The sequence below is a fragment of the Solea senegalensis genome, linkage group LG6, assembly GCF_019176455.1.
Source record: "Solea senegalensis isolate Sse05_10M linkage group LG6, IFAPA_SoseM_1, whole genome shotgun sequence".
NCBI lineage: Eukaryota > Metazoa > Chordata > Actinopteri > Pleuronectiformes > Soleidae > Solea > Solea senegalensis.
This window is the reverse complement of record NC_058026.1, coordinates 10484411-10505776: the sequence shown is the minus strand read 5'-3', so window position 1 is coordinate 10505776 and position 21366 is coordinate 10484411. Positions and strand designations below refer to the sequence as shown.

The 21366-nt window shown below is 38.5% G+C and overlaps 2 protein-coding genes, 1 long non-coding RNA gene and 1 other non-coding gene across 4 annotated transcripts; 2 read left to right on the top strand and 2 right to left on the bottom strand.

The window, feature by feature from the left end:
* Positions 1 to 482: 482 nt before the first annotated feature.
* Positions 483 to 564, top strand: trnas-gcu. The gene has a single exon. It is a non-coding gene; the product is annotated as a tRNA-Ser (tRNA).
* A 3075-nt stretch (positions 565 to 3639) lies between these two features.
* On the top strand, positions 3640 to 6750 carry cbln18 (cerebellin 18). The gene is made up of 5 exons (XM_044029063.1): positions 3640 to 3766; positions 3959 to 4075; positions 5039 to 5218; positions 5646 to 5777; positions 6248 to 6750. Exons 2-5 carry the CDS (start codon positions 3979 to 3981, stop codon positions 6547 to 6549), a joined length of 711 nt encoding a protein of 236 aa, XP_043884998.1. The 5' UTR covers positions 3640 to 3766; positions 3959 to 3978; the 3' UTR covers positions 6550 to 6750.
* Positions 6751 to 7282: 532 nt separating this feature from the next.
* LOC122770956 (erythroblast NAD(P)(+)--arginine ADP-ribosyltransferase-like) lies at positions 7283 to 8513 on the bottom strand. The gene is made up of 3 exons (XM_044028191.1): positions 8488 to 8513; positions 8251 to 8345; positions 7283 to 8020 (listed from the first exon to the last, which is right to left on the bottom strand). Exons 2-3 carry the CDS (start codon positions 8320 to 8322, stop codon positions 7283 to 7285), a joined length of 810 nt encoding a protein of 269 aa, XP_043884126.1. The 5' UTR covers positions 8323 to 8345; positions 8488 to 8513.
* Positions 8514 to 18342: 9829 nt separating this feature from the next.
* On the bottom strand, positions 18343 to 20191 carry LOC122771647. Its single transcript, XR_006360634.1, has 3 exons — positions 20127 to 20191; positions 19489 to 19578; positions 18343 to 19397 (listed from the first exon to the last, which is right to left on the bottom strand). It is a non-coding gene; the product is annotated as an uncharacterized LOC122771647 (long non-coding RNA).
* Positions 20192 to 21366: the final 1175 nt, after the last annotated feature.

The window sequence follows — 21366 nt, the reverse complement described above, 5'->3', positions numbered from 1 at the left end:
TTTGGACCACATACTAAACTATGACATTTTGGTGACTTTTTGGACGACATACTAAACTATGACATTTTGTCACATTTTGGACCACGTACTAAACTATGACATTTTGTCACATTTTGGACCACATACTAAACTATGACATTTTTTGTCACATTTTGGACCACATACTAAACTATGACATGTTTGTCACATTTTAGACCACATACTAAACTATGACATTTTGGTGACTTTTTGGACCACATACTAAACTATGACATTTTAATGACTTTTTTGACGACATACTAAACTGTGAAATTTTAGTCACATTCTGGACCACATACTAAACTATGACATTTTTGTCACAATTGGGACCACATACTAAACTATGACATTTTAATAACTTTTTGGACCACATACTAAACCATGCAAAATTCACTTTACCCATGATTTTCGTTTGAAGAACTCTCTTTTACAGAATTTAAATGAAGAAAAAAGGTTAGAAAAAGGACGAGGTGGCTGAGTGGTTAAGGCGATGGATTGCTAATCCATTGTGCTCTGCACGCGTGGGTTCGAATCCCATCCTCGTCGACAAACTTTGTGTTACATAATGCAAACAATACAGATTAATTACATTTGATGGAGATCTTTGTCTTGTCCTTGTTAACATTACGTTCATGTAAGACATTGAAACAGTGCAATAAGAGATGGAAGATGTCAACCCATTCATGCAACGATTCTCTGTTAATAACTTTTTTGACGACATACTAAACTATGACATTTTTGTCACATTTTGGACCACATACTAAACTATGACATTTTTGTCACAATTGGGACCACATACTAAACTATGACATTTTTGTCACATTTTAGACCACATACTAAACTATGATATTTATGTCACATTTTGGACAACATACTAAACTGTGACATTTTAGTCACATTTTGAACCACATACTAAACTATGAAATTTTAGTGACTTTTTTGACGACATACTAAACTGTGACATTTTAGTCACATTTTGGACCACATACTAAACTATGACATTTTTGTCACATTTTGGACCACATACTAAACTATGACATTTTTGTCACATTTTGAACCACATACTAAACTTATACATTTAGTGACTTTTGGATCTATTATTACTCAACTATGACATTTTAGTGACTTTTTTGACGACATACTAAACTATGACATTTTAGTGATTTTTTTGATGACATACTAAACTGACATTTCAACGACTTTTTGGACCACATACTAAACTATGACATTTTGGTGACTTTTTGGACCACATATTAAACTATGACCTTTTGGACCACAAAAAGGTGTGAAGTGACCATTGGCCCCCCTAACATCTTCACATCATCAAATTTGGCCCTTGTAAAAAAGAAATTTTGGACACCCCAAATCTACAAGCTTCATATTTTAAATTTCAATCTACCCAAAATCGGCAGCATGAAGCAGGCACACTCGAAATTTCGCAGCGGAATTTTGTAGTCTTCATCTTGTCCCTTTTTGCAGAAATGGCCAGTTTAGAGTTTTTTAACATAAAGAGGTCACGGAGAACAAAACGCATTCAGCATTTACAATTCCAGCCTTTCTCAGATCCTCCTTGTAACATGATACTAGTGGCATTTATGGCGTTTTTTTTTGGAACCATTGTTTCTTTTTGTGCACATGTCCAAAGATATCTTAAGATATCATGTTCTCTTCTATATCTTTATGGGAATACCAGGGTTTGAATTTCATTATGCAGAGCCATATTCCATATATATTATCAAGCTCAAGTAATACTTTTATAAATAAATGTTTATATAAAATTCCTATTTTCAGAGGTAACTCCTATCTGGAAATCCAGCAGATGTAGAGCTACCTATTTATTTAATCATGAGTCACATGAAATAAGTTGGTCCTGGTTTATTCTGGTAATAACTGCTGCTGCACAAGACAACTATGGTGAGAGTCAGTTAAACTGTGGGCTGTAGAACCATGTGAATTACTCAAAGGAACAATAAACTGTACACTAAAAGTCTGATCTGTAGATTGGACTCTCCTTTATAAAGTGAAAATAAAATATTGCAGAAAGTAATAATGGGCTGTTGCTGATATAAAATATTGAACATCGCTGCTCTAATCTCAGGCTATCCAGAATATGAATAGACTCCATATTCAGGGTAGGAAAAATCATTACCAAGGTCCTATATAGCTACGCAGCACACTAAAAGGTAATTAATCTGTTTTTACACTACCAGGATCCATTAACAAAGTGAACCATCGTGGAGTCTAGTTGTAGACAACCACAGTTTAATCAATTGCAGTTGTGTAACAGAGAAGGTTACAGTGAGGTGAAGCTTCCAAAATAGCTTATTCCCATTCCTTCATCATACATCTACCACTTTATCCTCCACGTGAGGGTTGTGGGGTCACTGGAGCCAATCCAAGGTGGCACAGAGCGAAAGGCATTCCAGTCCATCGCAGGGCAAACGCACAGAGACAACATTCACAGTCAATTTAGAGTGTACAATTTACCTCTGCATGTTTTTGGACAGTGGGAGGAAACCAGAGTATCTGGAGAAAACCAGCGCACACGGTAATACCTTGCAAGCTCCATAGACAAAGGTCCTTCGTCGTTTAAAGACCCACAAGAGGGCCCATAGCAGATAAAGACAGATAAATAAAATGGGTATAAGATTGGTAAAATACAATGCATATATATATACAGGCTTTCTTACCAGTGATTTCTGAGCCTGGATGACTGATTAAAACACATCCTCCTCAGGCTGGTTAGCGTCTCCATGGTACCATTTTCTGTCTCATCAAGGCAACACACACTGTAAAACTGTACATCAGATTTCTTAGTTGTGCCTCACATGAAGGGACACCGGTAGACACAAAAACATGACTGGCACTTTGCCTCCTGCTAACACACGAGTAACGGCCTCATGGCATCATTAGAAGCCACAGCGAGCTTTCTTCAGTTTCGCACCAAAAAGATGTGCAAAAACCTCAAAATAGCAACTCATCAGCGACGGAATGCCCAAGATATTTCATTTCCTTGCAGGTTCACGTGTTCATTGTAGTCAATATGGCACATGAAAGACCACGCTTTCAAACATTTATGTTTTAATTGAGTCTGTTGGAGTCTGTGGTAGACACAGATCTTTACTGTCAATCCACAGCGCTGCAACATAGTGTGACCGCGACTGACAGAACACAGACTAACACACACTGCACACACACCCATACACAAACAGGTATACTCACTCAGGAGTAAATACAAAAAAAAGCTAAACTAGGCCACTTTCTGACCTGGTACCATCATTTTTTTCAGCAGAGTGATAGGTGCAGAGAGATAATGCAGCAGGCTTATCACTAACAACAAACTGAGATCCTATCAGCTAACGTGACACTTCTGACCTTGTTAGTGAGTATTCACTCTGACACAACCCAGGGAATTTTGATATACACTCGGGAGCTCATCAGCACGGATCCCCTGGAAATATACTCCTATAGGTCACATCAAGCCTATGTAGCACAGAGCAAGAAAACAAAGGGAAATAGGAAAACATACATTTTACTGGACAGAGGGGGGTTGCTCCACCCACCTTGAAATAAAAGCATTTTGTCAAATAAAGTCATTTTTGTGGGCTCCACATGCAGCACAATTGTTTTCTCCTGCAGAAAAATACCTTTACCTTTTATCTGTGGCCAGGGATATTTGTAGCTCAACGTGGGACTGCAAGATTTCACGGTGGTACAGACTGAAGAGGAGATTCCCTGTTGGACTGCTGTAAGTTAATATAACACAAACCTATGTGGGCCAAATCTCATTCAAACTTACAGATTTGGGCTTTTTTTCCCGCCCGTATATGTTATTTGTCAAAGTTAAGCAATGATTGATGAGGAAATCATCAAACTGTTTGCATTAACTCGTTGACTGCAGAGACATAACAGTAACTTCTGCGCACTGTTGTGTTTGCAGACATTTCCCTGTGTTGTGAGATGAGAGCTATAGTTTGCACTCTGTTTCTCTCGGGCCTGCTGTGTGACAGCTGTTTGAGAGCTGAAAACACTCTTAGCAGCCTTAAAGCAGCCGCAGGTAAGTCACACCATTGATCATCTAATCATTTTAAAACTTCACATTAGAGGTTGAGGATAAGCGAGATGTGTTTGGAAAGTTCGGAAAGTCCTTGTGTACCAATGTGCCTTATTGTCAATGTCTCTTACAGTAGTTTTATGCATAAACATTGTTACTAATTATTGTTATTGCTCTGCTATTATCTCTATTTAACCCTTAGTGCTCACACAGCACATATCAATGCCACAGGTGCACCCTTGGTAAATTGCAGCGGGAATATTACTAATATTAGTACTAATAATGTGCTTTGAAAAATAAATGTTGTTGAGTGTTGTTGAGTCAAACGTGTGAGTCATTTTATATTACATTTAAAAACCCCGAAACATCAGTAATGATTATTATGCAAAATTCACAATAGACTGTTTTTTCCTTTTATTTTTGTTCATATGCATTTCAATACTAAGTATTGTAAAAACACTCTATATTGCACTATATTCTCATATCCTCTGTATATATTTTAACCCTTTAACACAGAGTGTATCATATTCAAAACCAACATGTGGTTACTACGGTAATTTCACTCATGCTGTTGCAAGAAACCGGCAAATCAGCATCTTTGACGCCAGAAAGGGAAAAAGTGGGAATGCCTGTACGTAATTAAAAAAATGTCCTGTTTTGGGCATTTAGACAAAAACTCAATATTTGTTTTATTTAAATATGATTTATACTGTTCAAATTTCAAATTTAATGCACAAAATCTGGTGCACAAAATCTGGTGCAACTACAGTGTTTCAGGTTTTTTCTTTTAACGTGAAGTAAATTGTACAGACAGTCCAGACAGACATTATGAGGCTGAGGCATTAAAGGGTTAATATAGTAATGGAAAAAAGTGTGACCTAAATGCTCTGTGTTCTAAGGCACACCACTTGATTTCCACATAAATGACATTGTCTGTTTCCTCTTTCCCTGCTTCTGCATTTATAGTTGCATGGCCAGGGGAGCTGCCATGCAGAAAGTGGGACTGCGAGTGTGCATTCAAGCGCCAGCGAGGCTGCTGCTGTGCCAACAATCAGCTGCAGGAAGTGGAGAATAAAATCTTCACGAGAATAATGGACCTGTCAGAGAAAATATCTCAGCTGGCTGACAACGTGCTGGAAGTCATAGGTACTTGAACATAATTGCAAGTAGAGATTATCTGTGGATGAGTCCATAGTCATATTATTATAGCTGCAATTTCCTGTCTGAACGACTGTATTCGCATCAGAAACGGGCCCAACTGGCTCACTTATAAATACTCACTTTTGACTTTGCATTGATATTTTTATTCATCAGTGACAGCATACGTTATTCATTTTTGATTTGATGCTCTAACCTATTTCAGGAGACACACAAAAATTTCCCACATAGACCAAAACAATATATTGGTTCAAGAGTTGTTATCTTTTTGAGCTGAAACTCTTAAGTGGTTATGTAAATCTCATCCATGTCACCTTTTCACTGACATTGTTTTTAAGACTATAGTTTGCAAAGCACACTTGAGGTTTAAATTTAAAGTCAGTTTTTCTTGCCTTTATCCTGCTGACTATCTCAGGTGACGTAAAGATTGCATTCACTGCCTCCATGAGCCCCAGAACAAACTGCTTTGGACCTTTCAACAGAAACAGTCCCATTCCTTATGATGTCATTACCCTCAACCAGGGAGACGGATATAACGCTGCTCTGGGTAAGTCCTCACAAATTAACTTAGCACCATGAAGGACTAATGATGCTTTTCCACTACAAAGTACCACCTCGGCACGGCTTAGCAGGGCTTGACTTGGTTTGGTTTAGTTTGGTTGGTTTACCATTACAATATAGTACATCAGAGTCAGTTAATCAAAATGATAAGTTCAGTACTTCCTCCATGACCGGAGCATAGACTCCACTGTCACTGGAATGAAATACAGTGGCAGGGGTTGTGATGCGGCTCGCTGCTCGCCATTTCGCCAGCTTTTGGTAGTGATGTAGCAAAATACACCAGACATAAGTGAAGTGAGTTCATCAAGTATATGGAAATGATAGCAATGAAAGCAATGAACTGACTGGTATTCAGTTGAATGTCTTCCCTCCATGATTACCTCCAGCTGACTCTTGTACCATGAATGTCCAAAGATATCTCCCCCAACTAAATACTCAAAAACATTGTCATTCCAGGGACATTCACGGCACCTCGTTCCGCACTGTACTCCTTCTCCTTTTCCGTCTACTCCAAGGTGGGCGTGGTGGGTAAGAAGTTGTACTACAAAGTGCAACTCATGCAAAATGGGAAGGCCGTGGCCTCCACCTGGGAGGACAACTGGGAGGACTCAGAGGACAGCAGCACACAGACCGTCCTGCTGTCGCTGCAGAAGGGAGGACAGGTCTATGTAGAGCTACTGAGTGGCAGGCAGCTGTGTGGGAGCGGTATAGGCCTGAACACCTTCTCTGGCGCTTTGATTTACCCCACTGAGCCTTAACAAAAACTTGCGTCAGTGTCGTCAATCAGTAGAGCTGACAAGATCACATGGAAGAGAATGATGAATGCAAACATTTTAAAATGCAAATTGCTTGAATGTACCTGCACAGTGTAAACTTTTTTTTGGGGGGGACGTTATTAAAAATGTATTCAGATGCAAATTGTATCCAAACTTTATTAAACACAGTGTGTGTTGTCTCAAGGACAGTTTCTCTTTTTGACTTGAAAGCTTTTCATTGACTAAAAGGCCGTCCTGTCCATACATGACCAGAGTTGAAGATTTAAATTTGTTTAAATTTACTGATGTGACATTATTACTAAAAAATAAATAATGATTACTAACATGGAGATATACCTCTCGATTTATGAGTATAGCAACTTCCAGTCTGTTCTCCAGTTATGTCAAAGGCGTTAGGGCATTGTTTATGAATCACTTATTAATCTTATTAATTACTTATTAATGTATTCATGCATTCACTTATTAGGAGGTTGGATCATTCCTCACGGGATCGTTTGAAATCACACAACATCTTGTGCATTGTCTTGTCATGTCATGTAACCAATATATACAAAAGCAGTAGTTTCCTTTCCATGCAGTGACAAATTTATTGATTTTACAACAACTTAACAACAAATACAAATGATGTCAATTGTGACGAGATGATTACAACATTAAATGAGGGCTAAACAACAGTGGGCCTTTCCCACTGCTTGGGGCAGAACCACAGGTCTTTTCATTGGCGCATAAGTTTGCAGTTCAGATTGCTCTTATATCCTGCACTCTTCAAGACGTACAGGACCTCACACGACTCCACACCCAGAGCTTTCATTTTATTCTTATCTACTATTATCTCTCTTATGATGAACATCTCATAGGGGGGGATGAGCACCTCTTCTTCTCCATCGACAACTGATAATTTGTTTAAAAACCCACCTGCACACGTCTCAACCTCAAAACAGGACTTTATACCAAAGTCATATAGGGTTCTATTGTAAGAGGTAGAGGCAAAGGATCCAAATCTAACTGTCTCATTTTCTTTAACATTGAATATATGATTAGTCCTTCTAAATGTGTGGTGGCAGAAGTAATGTTTATTCAGAATCTGCACAGCAGATGTCAGAAAGAAATGCAAAGAGTGGAACTGGAATGAGGAGCCATAGGACTTCTTCCCATTGCGGCAGTCATTATTGAACATTGTATAAATGTTATCATCTGTGTAAGCACAAATGGCTTGCAGGTGAGCTTTGGTTAGACCCTCATATTCTTTGAGATTTTGTTCTTCAATTTTGATGTTTGCACATTCTTCTGCCTCTTTCCAGGCCTCCTTAAATGGCCCCTTGTACATCTCCTCCGAGTATCTGCCCATGACCTCTTCGTGCATTAGATAATTGCAGCCAAAGTACATGTCATCAACCGACTCTTCAGCCATGTCCAACTTGCTGACATATTTTAGTTTGAAATCCAAATTGATCTAATGAGGGAAACAAAAAAAAAGCAAAGCACAACCATAAAAATGTTTATTAGAGCTGTAGTCACTAGAAAATGTGATTTTTCGGTAATAAATTACTTGTCAATGAACACATTTGCACAAAGTATCAAACACATACTTTTCTTCAACATGTTACTCCTCAAATAAATTAGCTGCTGCAAATCAGTTGTACTAAAATGTAAATTATATGCGACAGGATTGGCTCCACTCACCCTCATGGAGTCAACATTTGTCCAGCAAAGGAACAATGACAGTGAAACAAAGATGACTGTGTTGACCTTCATCACTGTGGTCAGCAAAATGACTTCTAAATTATAGACAAGCATAAAAAAAAAAAGAGTCATTCATCAGTGTCATGAACATTAGTATCACAGAAACTACATATTTCAAAAGTTGTTTTTTCTCAATTGTTTTGTGCTCTCAAAAGTTGATTAGAAAGATCAACTCACCTGTCAGCAGGATGATGATGTCTAAGTGAAGCTCTCTGGTCAAAGGTCTGGATCAGACACTCCATTTGTGGCATTATATACTCATGCTACAGCTTGTTTTTTGTTTTGTGGTCAAACAGGCCACATCCTGTACATTCTGCACGTACAAAGTTTGTGGGTGATAAGTGTGAATTGAACACGTACAAATGCAGATAATGGCTCATGTGGATCATCTTAGTATGTTACACATAATTCCATGGCATTTATAAAAGGCATATATGCCAAAAGGTCAAAAGTCAAACATGAAAAGTAAGAGGATGCAGGTTTGTAACAGAAAGCCATATTCAGCCTCTGTTAGTGTGCTTGAATATGATGATCATCAATCAATCAATCAATTTTTATTTGTAAAACAAACATTATCTAAGACATGTTACCTCACACGATCGCCTATATTTTCATAGAACCTCATAGCATAATAATGATGACAATAACACTACTACAACTAATAATAATATTATTGTCATTCATGATCTTCTGCCCACTGAGTTTGCAACATTTTACGCAAATTACTGTTGCTTTTTTCTATCATTTTGAACCAGTCAGGCCCTTCTCCTCTGACCTCTGGCATCAACTGCTACAATATTTTCTCTTTTTCTTACCATCCATCCATCCATCCATCCATCTTCTACTGCTTAATCCTCCACACGAGGGACGTGGGGGGAGTTGTGCCAATCTTAGCTGACATAGGGCATCACAGGGCCACATACAGAGACAAACAACCACCTCGGTCCGGCCCACAAGAGGGTCCAATCTGGCCCACAGGATGTTGTGTTGTGTTGTGTTGTAATGTAACGTGCAAATACTTTGCTACTGTTACTTAAGTACAAAATTCACGTATCTGTACTGTACTTTATTTCTAGCAACTTTTTACTTTTACTCCACTACATTTCCTCTAACTGTCTTTGTTGCCCGTTAATGCCAAATAAAATCGGGAGAAGAAGAAGAGTTGGTATTATGGTCTGTATTTATACAGAGCTTTTCTGGTCTTGATGAGCTGCTTGACGCTACAGTTTTCCCACATTCACATGCTTCAACATGACGAGCAGAGCCAGAAAGAAGAGCCAGACAACTCGCCCTACCACTGATCCACCATGGCTCAACTCAAAAAATGTCAAATACTTTAAAAGTCATTTTAGTATCCTTTTAAGGTACTTTATACAAGACTGGTAGACGGTAATATTGCTGAAATTGTAATTATTTTTCCTCAGTAAATTTGAGGTTTGTTCATCACTTGTTTTGTAAAAAGATACTTCAATGAAGTTATTATGCTATTATTTTACTGATCCGGCCCACTTGAAATCACTTGAAATCAGTTTGACACCCCTGATTTAGAGTGTCCTATTTACCTAATACCCATATTGTATGTTTTTGGACTGGATGAAGCCGGAAAACCCGGAGAAAAGCCACACACACACAGAGAACATGCAAACTCCCTGCAGAAAGGCTCTTGTTCCAACCGGGTCGCAAACCCGGGTCTTCTTGCTGCAAAGGCAAGAGTGCTAACCACTACCAACCTTGTGGCCGACCTTTTCTGAACATTCTCTGTAAAATCTAAAGATGTTGATTTTCTGAAATACTCCAACACCCTGCTACACCATGCCACATTCAGACTCACCTAATCCATTTTTCTTCCCCTTTAGAACTCTTGGATTGAAGTTAATTAGACTGTCTTGACGGTGTCCACATGTCGAAATGCTTTGTGTTGGTGCCATGTGATTAAGTGGCTATAAAACTTGAAGGCTAAAGCACCACAATAAAGGTTACAAAAAGTCCTGCCTGTATTTATTGTGACCTCTCTGGTGGTATAATTAAACACCACTTATTTTAGACTAAAGACTATTTTTGTGCATCACATTAGATTCTTGTCAAAACATGTTGTCTTACTATACAGACAGCATCCACAGTTTTCATAGGGCACAAAAAAACAACACAGTCAAATATTCAAACCTAAACAAATAAGTGTTTTTTTTAAAGATGTAGGTTTCATCTATATAAAAGGAAAGACTGCTTCACACATTCATCTTTTTCTTCTTCACACGTTGGCCAAGTGAGAAGCATCTGTCTGATCAGCTGTCTGTGGTCAAACAAGGTGTGTGGATCACATCGGTGGGCTGCCCTTCGTGTGAGAACATACTCATTCAAAGCAAAATGTGCTTTTTCTGTATAGCAGTAATGCTGTCCTTATATGACCAAGGCACAATATCAGATAAACAAGTTAAACAAGAAAAGGAGTTAAACCAGACAGTAGTAGAGTATTGTGTAATGCAACAATATACAATACTACCTACTATATTTTTATACTGTTATTCTTTGAATTAAAAACAATTCTGAAAACAATGAAACCCAAAGTGGGGTTCAATAGTGGGTGGGCACTATGAGCTTAAAATTATAACACAATATTCCACAATAAAAATATTCATGATGATATTTCACATAATTTGAAAGTAAAAGTACATGTTTGGACATGGAAAGATGCATATACTTATACATATACTATATACACAAAAATAATAATAATTATATTAATTATGCTAAATAAATCTATTGTAATCAAAACAGGGTGAAATAAATCTATTAAATTAAGTAAATAATACATCTGTGTTCAAAACACAACAATATAAATGTAATGTAAATGTAAGATGGAATGTATGGAAGTTTTTAGGAATGTAATATTCTGTCTATATTCTATCACCTCACTGGCAGCTGAGTTTAAAGAAAGTTGGAGTGCTATGTTTTCTGTGGTGGGCCGCCACACCTCTGACACCTCTGCATTAGTGTGTTCTATGGGTGTTAAAAGGAAAGAAGGACCTTTGGGCTTGCACATTTTTACTGCCTCTTAAGTCCCAGAAACGGATATTACACAAACAGTATTTGATGGAAACACGTTAAACACTTCTACATAACGTTCTAAACCAGGGGTGTCAAACATATGGTCCGTGGGCCAGATTCTTGTGTCTTGTGTGGCAGCCCACCAGTGTCACATTCGGCTCACAGGATGAATATGTGAAAGGAATCTAATTATAGTGTAAAATATTATATTTTTCAGTTCCAGATAACTGTGACTAAATGTGTTGTGTCTTTGTGGATCCACCGTGATCTGTAAGTTATAAATGCACATGTTAAACTTCAGGTTGTTCATAAAGGTTTTGTAAAAAGATACTTTGGAGTTCTTGTAGTTCATAGTTTATTATCCTATTATTTTACTGGTGTGGCCCACTTGTGGCCCCTGAACTAAAAATGAGCTTGACAGCCCTGTGTTTTTTTTGTTGATTTCTTTTGTGAGTTTGAAACATTGCAGTATTAATTGCTTATATTATTATGTTAATGGGTGGACAGAATATCAGTTAAAGAATGCTTGTGTTTTTAACAAAGCAAGTTGCTATAATGGATATAATGTCTACAATGCTGTCAGGTGTGGTTGCAGGAATCAATAAAGTCAAAGACCCCACCCCACTACACCTTGGCCTTTATCCACATGTATTAAAAGAGGAGCTATCATCTATTTGTTTGAAAAAAAACAAAACAAAAAACATGTTCCCTCCCGATCAAGATGATCCATATCTCATGTGCAACATGTGCAACAACAACAACAAACCAAAGTAATGTTAATTTCCAGTGTCTTACATCTTTAGCCCAGTAGGACCATCTGTGCTGTACATGCTGGCAAAGATCAAATGAAGATGTAGATATCGTGTCGTTACTGAGCCATTACGGAAGACGTTGACGACTAATGGCCGATTCACTTCATTAGCTGATAAACATTTCCTATGTGACCTTGGTATTTTGTAGCATGTGTACTAATATTGTGAACTTTAACACAAAAAACGAACAGAAAAACACATATATGACACACATATAACAACCATTACCAACTGTATGTCACACCAACATGATAATAATGATATTGATCATGATTTACTGTATACTGTAAGTGATATACTGTTAACAAGTATGGCGTTTCAATACTATTCCAGCAGGTGACAGCATTGTCCCACTATCTGGCCCCACTATTTGAATCGCCTGAGCTGTCTCAACACTGTGCTCCTGTCTGTAAGAGTGTGTGTGTTTATGTCTTATGTGTGTGTGTGTGTGTGTGTGTGTGTGTGTGCATGTTTGAGAGATAAATGAAGTGCAAAAAGGAGGGAATACAACTCAGAGACGAAGGTAAGGGAAGGGCAGTGGCGGGTTTTGCAGGAAGAGAGGATCAAAAAATAAACTCAGATAAAAAACAGACGATCGCTATCAGTCTCCTGTTACACTGCAGGCCCAGAAGAGAGAGATGAGAGACAGAGGAGAGAGCAGTTTTGGAGTTAGTCAGTGTAGACGATAGCACAGGGTGTAATGTGAAACTCATGAGAGGATTGGAGGGAGTGGTTGAAAATAGATATTTAGTTTAGCTGTGGCAAACCTTGGAGAGCAAGAGAAGCACACAGCACTACAGCAAAAAACAGAGAAAATACCCTGCAGTGAATGAGTGCTGTATAAACACAGAAAGGTGTGTGTTTGTGGCTGAATTACTCCAACATTGCAAAACGGAAAAGAAGGCAGATAAAAAATATTGACAGCGGTTAGTTTGGACAAGAAGTGCAGTGTGGGAGAAAGAGGTTAAAGAGAAAAACGGGAGAATCAAAGGGGAGAAAGAGAAGATTCAGATGTGAGAATGTAAATGGATGAATGTGCAATGAGAGGGAGACGAAAATGAGAGGGAGTGATAAAGCTGATGGCTAATGAGTGATGTGAGATTAAAAATGTTGGAGGGTGGAAAGACTGCAAAGGAAAGAGAATAATTGATTGGCGATACAATAAATCAACCTATAGAGCTCGTGAGAGATGACACACAACAGGGACAAAAAAGTCACACGTTCAGTGTGTGACACACAGGGAATTATGATGATTTTTGTTACACTTGAAACCCAAAACAACAGATTAGGATAAAGAAACATGTATGAAATAAAAGCCTGGCTGATTAATCCACAGATCCCAAATTCTGGATTTTACCATTCCAATCAGTTAAATCCAGGCAGGCTTGTACAACTGAATTTCCTTTTTCTTTTTTAGGATATTTTATTAAGAAGTGAAGATGGGGAAATATTTCCAAATGTAGACAGTCATAGTTCAAAGTTCAAAACCGATTTATTGATACGTCCGTCAAGGAGGTTATGATTTCATCGACATGGGTTCATCTGTAAGTCTGTCCGTCCTTCTGAAAGCAACTCACTGATGAGAAGTACAGTATGTTCCCAGCATTAAAATGATTAATTATTTACAGATGCATCCAGAGGATCAAAATCGAAGCATTTCGGGTTGCGGTATGTGAAATGCTCTTGTTTATCAGTGGAGTCACGTGAAGTGGGCAGGGGTGCTTTCTCTCTCTTGAATGAAGGACTGATTAGGGAGGAGGAATGGCGATAATGTGGATATATTCATTGTGAACACAGCAGACTTTAAAGGAGTTGTGTAGGTGGGGAAATGACAGTGAGTTATGATGCTGTTGAGAATGGCCGGGTGAGGCATTGGGATGGAAATGTTAAGTATGTATGGATTTAGCTCGACTGCTATCAGCAGGACTGAGCGGTGGGCAGGGAGAGAGAGAGAGAGAGGGAGGGAGGGAGAGACTGAAGCAATGTGATTCATCTGTTAGATATACTTTATTTTACTCTAGAGAATGTGTTTTGCTGTATATCCTGACAGGATTTTGACTTATAAATAATCAAGAGAGTTTCAGCGACTTCCCTGAAGACAACGTAAGTGATAGACCTGGAGCTGAGTAAAAGAATATATATATATATATATATATATATATATATATATATACATGTATATAGGATATAAATAAATAAAGAGTAGAGATCTCATGATTGAGATGGGGCACTGAGGCGGAGGGAAGTGTTTCATTTGTGAATCTGATCCAGATGCTTTCAGTATACAGGGGGATGAGCAGGGGGAAGGAGGGAGAGAGAGAAGTGCAGAGAGGAGGCATTAGAAGAGGAAGGAGAGGAGGTCTATCATAACAATCTGGTAACACGTTTTAGTGAGTTAGTGCAGGAGAAGGGATCCTCTTCAAGTGGGTCACAGAGGCTACAGAAACAGACATTTATCATACCTGGCAGCGTGACATTGTATATGAGTGCGTGAGTGTAAAATGTCTCTCCATTGTTTCCCCACTCACACTCCGGCATGCACACACACACACACACACCCACGCACATGCACACACACACACACACACACACACAGTGAGGTGTGTGCATGCAGTATTGACAGGGCACAGATGCTGCAGCAGGTGAGTACAGACTGTTCCCCTTCCCTTCTTTAATTCTCATCATTCCCATTATCTTTTTTTAAAACTCTTAAAACGTGACTCTTCTCATTTAGTATTCTTGACAATGAGAAGACAGTGAATTAACCCCTGAATATTAAATGCACTACTGTATTTATGACATAAAAATTCAATTTCATGGCTTTATACTCCTCTTCTCCTTTAGTGTTAAACACCAGTTGGCATCCATAATATTGGATTACTGCCTTACCTCATTATTTCATATTTCCACTGTATTCACTGACAAAAGGAATTACCCTGATGGGTAAAACCAGCTTGCATCATTACTTCTATATGTATATATATATGGTATATATATATGTATATATATATACATATATATATACCAAGAACCACATGTATGCAGTATGTGGTTCTTAAAGACAAGAAAGTATTATTTTCTTGTCTTTAAGAACCACATAATGCATATTAAATAACAACATGTACTAAAATATATGCAATGAATTCATTAAATTAGGTAGTGGATTCTCTAATTTCCAAAACAATTACAAATTGCTGTAGAAACCCATGACATACTTACTCAAAATATGAATATAGATTTCCCTTTATAAAGGATTATGGGGGCATACTGTTTTTGCCCTAACAGAAATTGATCAAATCTTATCCCTTTAACACGTAAGCCTCAAAATGTCCGGCCTTATTTTAACTAAAAAGGGCCAGAAAATGTCTTGTGAGTAAGTGCTTTTGCCCATTTTTCCTAACTTTTGACATTTACAATTTATTGCATGTTAAAATAGTACTTTAACAATTTAAAATAAAGAAAACCACTGTAGTTGTATGAATACTAGATTTTGCATGGTAAATTTTAAATATAAGTATGAAACAATTTTAAAATAACATTTGTTTGAATATTTGTCTCAATGTCCAAAATTTTTCCAACTCTCTCCTCTCTGGCGACAAAGACGCTGACTCTCTGGCTTCCTGAAACAGCACGAGTGAAATTACCGTAATAAGCACATGTTGGCTTTGACGTGCAACGTCTCAGCTTCCAGAAACCGTTTTTCCAATAGAATTGTGTTGCATAAACCTTTGTATAATTGCAGTAATGCAAAATGCGCTTTCGCAAACGTGTCGTCTGTGATATGTTCAGGGTTAAAGGGTTAATTCATTTATCATTTATTCATTTATTAACAATTGCAAGTTGAAATGTGGAAACAAACATTATCGATTCACATCTTTACTTTGTTGATTTGATAATAAAAACATGTTTATTTTAGCAATATTTTATATATTTCTTCCCATATTTGTCATGGCCCAAAATCTGGAAATGAAAACCTCGTTTTGTAGGTGTTGTATAGTTTGGTAAAGTTTGATAATGATTGCAGCCTGCGTTTGTGTGGCTTTTGTTTCTCCCAGAATCCTCTTCTGCTGTGTAGGCAGCTGTCTTTGTGTGCTCCAGGCTGTGAATGTTGGTGTGTCTGCATAAAGTTTTGTCAGTAAAACCTCAAAAGAAGTTCTGATGTCTTTCCAAATCGGTTGGAAATTTCTGAAATTGAGACGTTCAAGTTCACGCATTAGCATCTACATTATCATCTATTTGACTCACACACTCTATTTGCATTTCAATTTCTTTCGCTACTTTTTATTATAGTAATTGTTCACTTTAACACCATCCATTGATATTTTGTTTATCTGTGCTTTTTGTTGGAGCCCCCTGGTTTTTGGACTGCTATTGTGTTTTGCTATTTTGTTTCTCTAGTGTTTCCTGTTTCATCATTGTCGCAATAATGCAGCAAGACGCAGGTGACTGCACAGATTCTTTTCCTAAGAGCCGGTGTTGTGTTGTGTCATAATAAGCTCCCACGTGTGAAATACATGGTACAGTAGTGATTTGGATGCACAATCCAGAATCGCAGTTCCTTTGTGCCAAAAACGAAGTCTTATTTTCCATCCATCCATCAATCCTCTACCGCTGTATCCTCCACATGAGGGTCGCAGCGGGTGCTGTGCCAATCTCAGCTGACGTAGGGCGATAGGCAGGGTACACCCTGGACAATTGTCTTATTGTCTTCTATCAAAATATTTGAACATCTTCCATTTCTTTTAGTGCACACACCCTGCCAGGATGGATTTTCCAGGCAGTAAGAATAGTATTCAAGGCTTTAGGAAGTGAACTTGATGCAGGCGTTTCACCACTTTAAAGTTTACAAGTAGTTTAGCTGACTTTTAAACCCCACTCGCTTGAACACAGCTCCTTATCCAAGCACCTTGAACACCTCCTATTAGTCATTTCACGTCCAAGGTAATGCTTGTCTTGAGTTACGAGGATGTCCGCATTACATTAACCCCCCCACCCCCTGCTTTTTGACCTCTTTTGCTCTGTCTCATTGCCCTTCTTTTACTCGCACTACTTTACTATCAGGCAGCGTACAGTGTCAGCAGTAGCACTGGTACCCTGTGCTGTGTGCATGTGCTATCTCTCTCACTTCCTGCTGTATTTCAAATAAACTGCTGTGAATGTAATTGTGGTCGGGAGTCAGCAGTCACGCTTAAGTTTCCAGAAATTATAATGAAGCCTGTGTGTGTGTGTGTGTGAGTGCGTGTACTCGTGAACCAGTAGAACAGGGGACTTTGGCGCCGTTACGCACACACAAAGAGGGGACTCACGGTTGAACAGGGGACATTTTTCAGGTCCCCACTGTGTACGGGTGTGTGTATGTGTGCACACACTGTTAAGTCTTCCTAAACAGAGATTGGTAGTGGAATCGGAGGAATAAAGGACATAATGCCACTGTCAGCAGTCAGGTGAACGATGGGACAATCACTTTAAAATCAGATGGCTCTTGAAAAGGCATGATGGGTATTGCTATTTATATAATAAAAAAAATGTGGTTGTTGGACTAAGACATAAGCTATGGATACAGCACAAAAGATGAGATTCAGCAGACAACTGCATCTCCACCCCAGTAATGCACACACAGTAGATTCGGCCTTTTTACCAAATTTTTTTTTTTTCTGCTGGGTATATTATCTGTGGGGAAATGTTCTGAAGCAGCAGGAAGTCACACATCTAAAACATATAGTAAATCCAGATATTTGTGCATTTTCCATAAACCAGCTAGACTGATGCTGTTTAATTGATGTCTGTTTTTTTTAAATGACTAACATTTTCACATTAAAGGTCAAACAAATATTTTGGTATTCTTATTTGGTTTCATCTGGAATGTAATATATCTAGAAGATGAGAGCTGTTGCAGTGCAAGGTTTTTTGGTCTGGCTGTGGTGTTATAAAATTTAAATGTCCCCCCCATTACATAGTCAGAATATTTTTCTTGACACTGACTTCCACTGGGATTCGTAGATGAGTTTTGAACAGTTTTTTTTATTTATTAGTTTAGTTTCACAGCCTCCACTGACCTGCAACAACCCCCAACTGTCATTAAAGAAGTTGTCAACATCTTTTCTAGATACACAAACAAGCCTTCAGGTGTTTTTTAAAGAGAGCAACAGCTTAACAAATCAAAAGGAAGGTTTTATTTGTAAACAACCGAAAAGAGCACCTCTGTGGGGGAGGACAGGACTAAGGTGAGAAGCCAAAGAAAACAAAACACAAACCAAACCCTCACTATCCACTGATCAAGACAAAAGACAAAGGACAAAGTGTCCTCCAAAAAGCATACAGTGTGGCAACCACCACTTAACTAACATCTTTTGTGCTATGAGGTGTGGATGTAGAAGGTACCCCCACGTCCTTTCTCCCACCACAAACCTGAGAAGCAGCATCATGCAGAGTTCAAGCAGCCTGCATGCTGCAGGAAATCAAACTTCCTTATATAATCAACTCCTGGAGATTGAGTGGCCGCACAAACAACCAGGAACCAATCAGCTCTCCTCCCTCCACCAGCTCAGGTGGAAACCAATCATCATCAGCATCTTCAAGGAAACCTAGGTGACGAAGAGCCTGGCAGAGATAAACTGTATGTGTCCTATACCTGGTATGTATACCACCCTTAAGTTCTGGAACTCATCCCAATGTGAGTAACAAAGTGCTGACTGACAATTCTGTATAATAAAAGCTGAAGCTTTAGCTTCTGATGAAATTCCTTCCATCATTGCTCATCACTCTCATCCAGCATATCTTTAGTTTCTTCTCTGCTTCCTTTTTACGCCTGAGTCATGATTTTTCCACTCAATTTTTTCTCCTTTTTAATACACACACACTTTTTCTGTCTCTCTCCCGTTCCTCCACGCAAGTGAACGGGGTCGGAGATGATCATTCACCCACAAAAGCTGAGTGACCAATAGACTGTGAAACATTTCATGTGAGCATTAATTAGGCAATGGGAAGGAAATAGATTCAAACAAGTCATTAGTTTGATGGATGCTGATACATTTTTTTTTCAAGCAGAAGAAACAGAAAAAATAAAATAGAATTGCTGAACTGCCATTTAGTTCTCAGTTGGGTTGGCCTTTCTGTGTGGAGTAGATTCTCTCCAGAATGCTTTGTCCTCCGTCCACAGGCCAAAGACATGCAGATTCAGACGAACTGGAATCTCTGAGGGCTGGGTCATCCTGTTGTTCCGTGTGGAACCTACACAGACAAATCCACACACAGCTCCAGTTTGATTCCGAGAGAGACAACAAAGATGGTAACCATGGAAACACCGCCTGGTGATACCCACACATGTACAACATCTGAGCTTCATTAATCTTTTATTGGAGCCACAAAGTTTCCAACTATTGTAGATGGACGGCAGCTCTTTCCCAATTTGCTGAAACAGAATTAAAACAAAAATCAGTCGAATGATTTTGTCAAAGTCACTCAGCAGTGTTCAGAGCATTCAGTCCACAAAGTACCAATTATACAATTTAAACAAGAGAAGTTTGTAAAAGCAATAAACAATTAGCACCCCGAGAGCGACTGACAGCTAATAACAACAGTGTAATTATCTGAGCTAATTACAATACATACAATTAACATGATTATAATGCTTTGTGCAGAAAGTAATGAACAGGAATAATAATTCTGTTTTGAGAAGTTAATTTTTAATTTGTGCCCTGGCCTGCAACGATTAATTTCTCACATACATGGATCATCATTCTCTTAAGACGAATAGATAAAGTCTCCAGGAAATGAATGTAAGTCAATATAATGTCCTCTGAAGTCATGGAAACCAAATAGTGTGTGTGTCTACATTATTGCACTTTGCAGACACTTCTGTGGACACCTCATCTACACACATAGAGAAAAATGCACACAATGCACATACACACACACACACAAACACACACACACACAGGGGACATTACATTGACTTACATTCATTTCCTGGAGACTCAGGACACACTCACACTAGAGAAAGACCTCAGGACCTAAGGTACAGTATACGAGTTTCAATATTATGAGACCCATTTACCAGGCAGAGTCACTATGTGGGACTGTCGTATCACAGCTGTACGTTTACTGCTTACGCACAGCTAGTTTAAACTGCAGTAGCTGTGTCAGCTGCTAGCTTTGTTTACAGCTGACGATTATACAGTCGTCACATTGACTGTGTGGGAAAATAAACAGAACATGCCCATGCTGGCTTTTCTTTCTGTGTCAGCACATTATCAATGTCCTCATTCTGCAGGTTTCCCTCACTCCACTCGGCTCAGTCACTCATACTCAACTATTGTTATTATTAGCCTATTATTGATGATCAGCAGTGTCATTACTGCTATTATTACTGCAACAGGTGCTGCAATCACTCTGCTACTACTTAAAGTGATCTATAAATGTCACTATTACAACAATCAGCCTGAAAGTGCTTGAATACAGTAATGCACAACTGCTTCTCTTCTTGTCTCGTCTCTTCTCTCTCTCTTCTACCCTCCTCTCAAAATGTAATAAGTTTTAGTCAAAAAAGTATGATGATCTTGCAGATGATTTGGTTTTCTTACTGGAGATGTAAAGACAGACGTACATATAAGCACGAAAATCAAGTGAAATATGATCAGGGGAAAGATGATCGGGATGCAAAAACTTGACATGCGGCACACTTTCTATGTGTTCACCTGTTTTTGTCAATAGATTAAAAATAGAAGTAAAAACATCAGGAAATATTTGTATTTGTATTTGGTTTGTTTCCCTCTGCATATCAGCGTCAGCTTTGACCACGATTCTGTTTTTTTCTTCCATTATTACATCATTTATCCATCGAAAGTGAAACAAAATAATACAGAATGCTATTAGTGAATAGAAAATCTATTAAAAATGTAACTTATTGAGGTGTCAGTTTTCCCCAGCTGTGTTTTACATGGATGTCATTGACCCCCAATAAACTTGCACATACTGTGGGCCTTCTTTCTGCTCGCCGTCTGACTCCCATCTTTCTTTCCATCATCACTCCATCCTCTTCATTTTAACACGTCTTCTCTCCCCACTTCTTCTTCTTCTTCTTCTGTTTTGCTCTCACTCTCCTCTGTTCTCACTTTTTTACTTCAGACTATCAGTGCACATGCATCGTTGTGTGGGCAGACAGCAGCACTGTGAATTGTGCTTATGGTGATGAAGGCAG

Excerpts from the sequence above, each read along its gene's own strand:
- LOC122770956 (XM_044028191.1), bottom strand. The coding sequence starts at position 8,322 with ATGAAGGTCAACACAGTCATCTTTGTTTCACTGTCATTGTTCCTTTGC. Across the intron at positions 8,021-8,250 it reads CAAATGTTGACTCCATGAGG|ATCAATTTGGATTTCAAACT; the intron begins GTGAGTGGAGCC and ends TTCCCTCATTAG.
- cbln18 (XM_044029063.1), top strand. The coding sequence starts at position 3,979 with ATGAGAGCTATAGTTTGCACTCTGTTTCTCTCGGGCCTGCTGTGTGAC. Across the intron at positions 4,076-5,038 it reads CAGCCTTAAAGCAGCCGCAG|TTGCATGGCCAGGGGAGCTG; the intron begins GTAAGTCACACC and ends CTGCATTTATAG. Across the intron at positions 5,219-5,645 it reads CAACGTGCTGGAAGTCATAG|GTGACGTAAAGATTGCATTC; the intron begins GTACTTGAACAT and ends TGACTATCTCAG.